Raw genomic sequence first — 8,415 nt, forward strand, 5'->3', positions numbered from 1 at the left:
CGGGAGGGTGGGCCGCTCGCGCCGCGCGCGTGCGCGGTTCCTCGCTCCCCTGAGGCGACAGCGGGCGGCATGGCGGCGGCGGTCCTGGCCCGCGGCGGCGGGGCACCCAGAGGTGAGGGCACCGGCCTCGGCCCGGCTCCGCCGCGGCTGCTCGGTGGGCTGCGTGGCTGCCGGGGGGTGGGAAGGGGCCGCGGCCGGCGCGGGAGGCGGTGCCCCGGTGCCCTTCAGGGCCTGAGGCGGGTTCCCTCAGCCGCGGCGGGGCGGTGCCGCCCTTCAGCCGAGCCCTGCCCTGCTGCTGGAGGAAAAGCGTGCCCCCGCGGGGGACCAGCCGCGGTGCGTCCGTCTTGCCCGGGGCCCGGCCCTCCTGGGTCTCTTCTAACGCCGGGCCCCGGGCGTGGAGGGAAAGAACGGCCCTTCGTTCCTTTCAGCACTGGCCTTTGGGTGCCTCCGCCGGCTGCACACCGTGTACCAGACCGCGGAGCTGCCCGAAACCCACCAGATGCTGCGTCAGACGTGCCGGGACTTCGCCGAGAAGGAGCTGATGCCGCTGGCCGCCCAGCTGGATAAGGAGCACCGCTTCCCGGCCGAGCAGGTGCGCGCTGCTCCGCCGCGGGCAGGGCCTGAGCAAAGTGTAGAAAAATGCAGCTTAAACCGGCTTGTGGGAGGATTCTTAGGGTGTGGAGCTTGTAGTGCACAGGACGTTTTGAGCCTTTTACCTTGTGTTTGTCTGCATCTGGGTTTTAATACCGGGGCATTCTTAGTTCTGTTACTGCTTTACCTGTGGGCAATAATACAGCAGACTTATAAAATCAATTACATACTTTTATAGACTGCACATAACCATAAAAATGGTTTATGGTGTGGAAGTGTCAATGACCCGTGTGCATTTGAGACAGTGAACAGAAATGATCAGGAGATAGATGCATGTTGGTCATTGTCTGGGGCTGTGAAGAAATAGAGATCCCAGTCAAACCTGTAATTTTTCTTGTGGCAAGTGGTACATTCTGTGCCGTGTTGAGCAGATTAACTCACCTGTTAACTGCAATTAAATACTAAGCTCCATAAAATAATACATGCTGTTATGTTATCCAAAAGGCTCCAAGCAAGCAGTCAGAAGCATATAAGTTTTGTTATACAACCCTCTTTCTGTTAAGGAGTAAGGAAGAAAATACTTTCCTCTTTACTTAACTGTTCTTATCTGAGAATTTTACATTTGATGCCGAGTTGAAGAAAATTCAAAATGTAAACAGGGTTTATTAAGGTAAAACAATATACATAGAACTAGTTATTGTCTTTTGTTCGTCTTCTGGATTTGATGCGAAGGAGTAGTGTTTTGGGTGCCCATACAGAGGGAAAATGATTAAAAATTCTTCTTGTTTCCTCTTGAAGCAAGCAGAGGCTGGTAACATACTTACTGCTGCAACACCAAAAGCTTGACATTTTAAATATAAATACAGAGAAAAAGCTGCTTTTTTTTTTCCCAGTTTTTCCCCTTTATGGTGCCAAATGTTAACAAGAGACCTAGAATGAGACAGTTGGTGCTCTGAAGGCCTTAGAGTTAAGAAGCCAGGGGTCCAGCTGAGGAACTTGGGGTGAAATAATTTAGAATGTAACCAATAATTAAATTCTCTGGGAAGCAAGACCTGGCTTTATGGGAGTGAAGAAGTCACCTTCTTGCAAACTGTTCTGTGGGTCATTCATTCTGTAAAATTCTTTCCTTCTGCAGTCGTAGGCTGATGCTCAGCAGACTCAAAGGTAAAGTTCTAATGATTTTTATCAGCTAGATTTCCCATTGAGAGTTTCCTATTGACAGGAGACATGCAAGGGGAAGAGCTTTGGTGGGAGGCTGAGGAAATGCTGGTGGGGTTGTACCTCCCTATTTTACCTTCAGAAGCCTCCCTCCTTCTCAGTACTGAAGAGGACTCTTTAAGTAAGCAAGAGCCTCATCTTAGGCAGCAGTGACTGTGTACAGCTCTTGTTGAAGTCATCGGGACCTGGGGACACTTACCAGTTTATACAGTCAGATTCCCATTTCACCAGGAGTTGTGCACATCTTTTCCTCTGTGTGTAGCCCTGCTATGACCTGTCTTTATCTCCATGTGTCTGTGTGGATTTGCTGGGACACTGGTGGTACAGAGGATCTTACTTCTCTGTTCACTACGTGCAGGTGAAGAAAATGGGTGGCTTAGGGCTGCTGGCTATGGATGTCCCCGAGGAGTACAAAGGAGCAGGCCTCGACTATCTGGCCTATTCCATTGCCGTGGAGGAGATCAGCAGAGGCTGCGCATCCACGGGCGTCATTGTCAGCGTCAATAATGTAAGTGTCTCAGGTTGTGTGTGAGCGACAGGCGTGGAACCGAGGCTGGCATCAGGGGGGTTATTGGAGAGGGGTGTTTGGGAGAAATGGGGCCTGTTCCTGCGGTGGGTTCTGGTGTGTTGGAGAGCACTTAGACATTAGGGAGTTACTGGATTTCTTGTATCTTGAAGAGACGCTAACTCAATTCTCAATTCTTAAAGTCTCTGTATTTAGGGCCAATACTCAAGTTTGGCTCCGAAGAGCAGAAGCACAAATGGATCACTCCCTTCACTGACGGAGAGAAAATTGGATGTTTTGCCCTTAGTGAACCAGGTGATGTGACTGTTACCATTCCTGTTGAAAGAACATAGGGTAGCTTCTTTCCTTAGTTAGGTTTAGGATGGACTTTAGGTCTGTGAAATTGTAACAGTTTGTATAAAGGTTATTTATAGCAATTCTGTGTAAATTAAGTCTTAGTGCCCAAGGTATTAACTGCCATCCCCATGGTCCATGCTGAAAATTTTCATCCCCTCTGTGAGTAGAGCTCTGGAGATAGACACATCTTAAGACACATGGGCCCTTCTCTTCCTATTTGGGCCCTGGGGAGAGACAGTGGCAATGCTGCCACCACAGTTACAAGAGGTGCTCTGGGCTGATGGAGGGGCTGTGGGTAGGGGTGAGTTGGTGCCCCAGGCTGTCACTGATTGCCTGAGTTTTGTTTGCTGGTGCCTTGCTCAGGAAATGGCAGCGATGCGGGTGCGGCATCCACGGTGGCACGCCTGGATGGTGATGAGTGGGTTCTGAATGGCACCAAGGCCTGGATCACCAACGCCTGGGATGCCTCGGCCACTGTGGTGTTTGCTACTACAGATAAATCCCTGAAGCACAAGGTGTGTTCATTTGGTCAGTCAGGGAAAAGGGGTGGGAGTAAAGGAGTTGTGCAGGAGACGCACTTCAAAAAGGCTCTGGGGACACTATTTAGAGCCATGTTGGGCATCGAGCAGAGCAGAGGAAGGGCTGATGTGTGCTGGCTTTGTTCTCTCAGCTCTCGCTTTCCTTCTGGTTACCTAGACATGTGGCTTCCATGAAAAATGTTTGGAGGAAGCCTGTTGACAGCTAGGTAAGCAGGAAGTTGGCACTGTTCCCAAGAGTCTTGGTCTGTTGCAGGGCATTAGTGCATTTGTGGTTCCCATGCCAACTGCTGGGCTGTCACTGGGAAAGAAGGAGGACAAGCTGGGAATCCGAGCCTCTTCAACTGCCAACCTGATATTTGAGGACTGTCGGATACCCAAGGCCAACCTACTGGGGCAGCTGGGAATGGGCTTCAAAATCGCCATGGTAAGAGATGGATTGGGGTGCAGCTGTGGTTGTGTGAAGCTGTAGTTCCTAAGCTTAGCATTTCCAGACTTAGGATCACTTTGGTGAGAGCCGCTAGTGTAAGCTGTTGTGTGTAACATTAAGCAGTTGACCCCTCTTGCCAGCGTGGGAGAAATCATTTGTAGACCTTGGTAAATTGCTAACTTACCATAGATCCTTGACAGCACTTTTATTGTAAACTCGATGTGGCACAGTTCTCAGTTGAAATAATGCTGATGCTGCTGAAGTGGTTTGTCAGCAGGGGTGGCATATTTTTATTTTTCTCCTTTCCCAACCCTCTATTCCTCCAGTGAAAAACATGGCATTTCCCCTAAATACTGTGGCAGAGGAAGGCTGTCCTGGAGGTCCAGGACAGCCTCTGGATAGCATTTACAGGTGGATGAAATCTGAGTTACAGTATGTGTGTGACTTGTGAGGAGGAACCAGGCAGCTGCAGAACAGCGGGTTTCCTGCAGTGATGCACTGTCCCTCGGAAGTGTTGGTGGCTCTCTGTAGGGGCAGAACCCCGTTTGTTAGCCTGACTTTTTGAAAAAGGCTGAGCTCCCTGGAGAACAGCCCCTTCCATTATGTCCGAAACTAAAAGAACCTGTCAGTCACCAACCACTTTTTTAAGACACTGAGCCCAGGGCTGAGGAGATGAAGCCTTTTTGCACTGCTGTGAATTCTTCCTGTGCATAGTGAGGTAGGGAAGCAGTTAATGTAATGGGTAGGTGTTTGAGGCAAGTCAGGTTATTGACTCAATTCACTAGTCCCTTTGAAAAATGCTTCAGTGTGTGTAGTAATGATGAGGGCAAAAAGTAAAACTGACCAGATTGCCTAGCAATACGTCTGCTTTCTGCTTTCCTCCTTTTACCCCTGGGTTCTCTCTGCAGTGCCCAGTACATTTTATATCTCTCTATTCCTCCATAACTGGGAATATTCTGAATCAAGGTGGTCTCTCATCAGAGGATACTAAGGCTCCAGCAGCTTTCCAGGATCAGAAGTGTGAGCGTACTATATTTGATCAAGTATGATTTGACTTAATATAGGTATTTTTTGTCTTTCTCAGCAAACTCTGGATGCAGGAAGGATTGGTATCGCCTCACAGGCTCTTGGAATAGCACAGGCAGCTCTGGACTGTGCTGTGAATTATGCTGAAAAGAGAATGGCCTTTGGGTCACCCATCACAAAGCTACAGGCAGTGCAGGTACACGCTAGGTGGATGGGCCACTTCCAAACATTGCTGGGGCTGCCAGAAGGTTCATGTGGACTCTCGGGCATAGCTTCAGGCATGCAGTGCACTCTGCCCTGTCTGTGATAAACAGTGTAGTGACTTCTATTTTCCAACACCATTAAAACTGATTGTTGGGATGGAGGCGCTCCTTTTCTAGCCATACGGGCCTCAGGGGTGGGAGACTTTTGTTGTATGTTCTTGTGCAGGCAGAGGCTGTCACCTGGAACAAAGGCAGTGTTTGTCATTGCAGTTCAAGCTAGCAGATATGGCTGTGGCATTGGAGGGTGCACGCTTGCTGACCTGGAGAGCCGCAATGTTGAAAGACAATGGAAAGCCCTTCACAAAGGTATTTCCAACCTTGCATTCGTCTAGCCATGATAGTGTGGGGCACAGACTGTGTACAGCATCGCCATGTGCAGCGCTCGCCCAGCCAGTGCTTTCTGTGTCTACCCCACCAGCAGATCCTGGGCTCTGCTGTCTGTCCTTGGGCAGCCTGCTGCGCTCAGTCCTGGTTTTAGCCAGTGGGAGAGGGGTGGCTGCTCTCAGCTGGCACCAATGCTCAGGCCTGTCTCTGCACTGCTGGTCTGTGAGCATTCAAGCTCCTCATGCAAGTGAGATGTTCCTTTTTGTGACAGCTGCACCCTCAATGATGTTTTCCTTCCCCACAGGAAGCAGCAATGGCCAAACTGGCTGCATCAGAAGCTGCAACGGCCATAGCTCATCAGGTAAGTAGTTCAGCTGACATCTCTGCAATACAGCATGCTGAAAGGGAGTTGGTGGTGTTGCACAGTAAGTGCTTGGGGAAGGTGGGATGGAGTTTGCTATATTTTTTTATTTTTTAAACAAACCAACCAACCCACCCATATGGCTGAAGCTGCTTAGCATGGTCATCTTCCTGGATTGTGGGAGTGGGCAGGGATTTATGCTGCCCTGTGGCAGCTACTAAAGTCTTCTTGTGCCTACTACTGTCCAGAGCAGTGGCAACGTTTTGCGTGGGATCAGCAATGTGGGAGACAGCATGGGTGCACCAGACAGGACTAAGTTTGCAACAGTGAGCAAATGGAGCAGGCCCTCTGGTGTCTTTAGCTAAACATGGTTCACTAACAAATGCCTCTGAAGCAATTCCTTTTCTGTCTGGGACATCAGTATTGCTCTTGCCCAGCTCAAATCCTGTTTATTCCTCTGACTGCAAAGGAGCTGTAGTCATTCAATGTGTCTCCCTCCCAGTTCTGCTTGTAGTGGGCTTTAGCACCTTTTAACCGTGGCTGTGTTCTGTAGAAAACAAATTCCTTGACCCTGCTTCCATTCTAACCTGTTGCCTTTATTTCAGGCCATCCAGATCTTGGGCGGGATGGGCTACGTGACAGAGATGCCAGCAGAACGCCATTACCGTGATGCTCGTATCACCGAGATCTATGAGGGGACCAGTGAGATCCAAAGACTGGTGATAGCAGGCCAGTTGCTGAAGGCCTACCGTAGCTGAAGAAGCCAACTAGAGCAAGACGCTCCCCCAAAGTGCCTTGTAATGGTGCACAACAGTGACTGAGTCGCGGCCCTCTTGAATGAGGCTAATGATGGAAGTTTTCCTCACCAATGAGTAACTGACCCTCTTGTTAAAATGTGCTGATTCTTCTTTGGACAAAGTATGGTGCCTGAAGGCCATATGTAGGTTTGTAAGCAATGGCTCTGAGTGCAGGAGGGAGGAGGCAACCTGTCTTTGTAGGGGAGCACAGGTCTTTTCCTAAACTGGAGCGCTGGGTTTGGTTCGGTAGTGGCAAAATGGCTGCTGTTCAGTAACGTCAGCAGCTCTCCTTGCACACTTCCCAGCCACTGGCTGTTCTGCAAAAACTTGTCACTACATGGTACTGGATAACTAAGTAGTGCCAAAGTCAGAGGCACTGAGATGTGACCCCTGTGCCCTATTCCAGGCTGCAGGCTATACTGCCTCTTCTGATCAGATGTTAATGAATTTCAGGTGTGGGATGCAGCTAGGTGTGAGCTCCTACCTGGATCCAGGCTGTGCTGAGGTAATCCTGGCAGCAGTGCACTTTTCCCCACTTCCAACAGGAAAGGAGCCAGACAAGAGGACACAGGTACTACCTACACACCAAGGGCTCTGTGGACAGGCTGTGGTCGCTCCCTGTGTAGATGTAAAAACACAGGTTAGAAAATCTGCCTGGATCTCAGCCAGCAGAGCCCAGCAGCCTGTACACTTGGCCGCTTAGGGACATGGATGTAAAAGCAAAGGACAGAAAAGCTGCAGTGCCTGAGACTGGGGTTTTTTTAAAAAAGAAACCCCAAACCCACCAAAATAACTCTGCTCCCAAAGCTGCTTTTACTACACCAGCAACTACCCACCAGGAAAGCAAGTGCATGAAGCGGCAGTAACAACCACTTCAATCTCTATACGTTTTAGGCAGCAAGGAGGAAATGAACAGATGACACAGAAAACCTTACCATGAAGCTTTAGCAGTAGCACATATCCTCAATCGGTTATTTTTGGCAAGAAATTAACTTTTAGAAGATTCCACAGCCAAAAGAAAAGCTCTAAACTCAGGAAAAGAGGGAGAGGATTAAGGCTAGAGCTTGTATGGTCCACCTCCTTGTCCAAGCAATGAGTACACTAGAGGTAAATGGTTCTTTTTCTGTGGTGCCTTTTTTTAGATTTATGTGGAGAAAGAAAAACATCAGGATTCTTATATTCTCTGTAAGAGAGCAGAGAAGACAAATAAACCCTGATTTTAAAGGACCACCAGTCCCCACTTTCCTTTTTTATGCAAATGTGAATTAATTTAGAATATTTTCTTCCAGCCGCAAGACCCAGGAGCATAAGCCACCAGTGCCTGCATGCACCAGCGAGACATTGCGGTGAGGTGCAGCGGGTGTAGACATACCAGCAACAGAAATAATCCCTTTGCAGGTCGCTAGAGGGCAAGTGCACACTGGGGCAAAGTCTTCAAGTTTTGAACTTCTCCTTGCTGCTCTCACAAACCTAAGGATTAACAGAAACAGAGCCACACAGTGCATTCAACAGGAGTACTCCTACTGGAAAACAATTCTAATAACTGTGAATATATTGCAAATTATGGAGGGCTTCTAGGAGAGAGACACCTTTCCAGCTTTATCTCAGTCCATATCACTGCTTTGATGATTGATGAAGGCTCATTTCCGTGTAGGAGGAAGGGGTATTATTTTACACTTCTCCTGCAGTAACCCAGCTAGAACAGGAGCTGTTAGGGCTGCTTGCTGCGAGGAAGTGAGGACTTCAGGAATGCGGTGTTACTGTTCCATGTTCATCTTCACTGACCTCCTGGGCTGAGCTCCAGCTCAACCCGCAGTGACCCAGCACAGTCAGTCACACTTGGGCCATGCCTGCTGCACTCCTTCCCCTCTCCGCATCTAGCTGCTTTACCGTGTCATCAGCACTTTCAGACTGCTTCTCTTCCACATCATGCCTTTCATTTACCAACTCGAAATGACTGCAGCTTCTCCTCTTCTCCAGGGCAGAGTGAAATTGCCCCTGTACATG

At 49.2% G+C, this 8,415-nt stretch overlaps 1 protein-coding gene across 1 annotated transcript; it reads left to right on the top strand.

The window, feature by feature from the left end:
• The first annotated feature begins 25 nt into the window (after positions 1-25).
• ACADS (acyl-CoA dehydrogenase short chain) lies at positions 26-7,636 on the top strand. The gene is made up of 10 exons (XM_037405188.1): positions 26-112; positions 429-592; positions 2,168-2,317; positions 2,518-2,629; positions 3,035-3,186; positions 3,464-3,634; positions 4,722-4,859; positions 5,137-5,232; positions 5,555-5,611; positions 6,217-7,636. The coding sequence occupies exons 1-10, from the start codon at positions 70-72 to the stop codon at positions 6,367-6,369; spliced, it is 1,236 nt and encodes a 411-aa protein (XP_037261085.1). The 5' UTR covers positions 26-69; the 3' UTR covers positions 6,370-7,636.
• Positions 7,637-8,415: the final 779 nt, after the last annotated feature.

The sequence above is a fragment of the Falco rusticolus genome, chromosome 1 (assembly GCF_015220075.1).
Source record: "Falco rusticolus isolate bFalRus1 chromosome 1, bFalRus1.pri, whole genome shotgun sequence".
Lineage (NCBI taxonomy): Eukaryota > Metazoa > Chordata > Aves > Falconiformes > Falconidae > Falco > Falco rusticolus.

Excerpts from the sequence above, each read along its gene's own strand:
- ACADS (XM_037405188.1), top strand. The coding sequence starts at position 70 with ATGGCGGCGGCGGTCCTGGCCCGCGGCGGCGGGGCACCCAGAG. Across the intron at positions 2,318-2,517 it reads TCATTGTCAGCGTCAATAAT|TCTCTGTATTTAGGGCCAAT; the intron begins GTAAGTGTCTCA and ends CAATTCTTAAAG. Across the intron at positions 2,630-3,034 it reads TTTTGCCCTTAGTGAACCAG|GAAATGGCAGCGATGCGGGT; the intron begins GTGATGTGACTG and ends TGCCTTGCTCAG.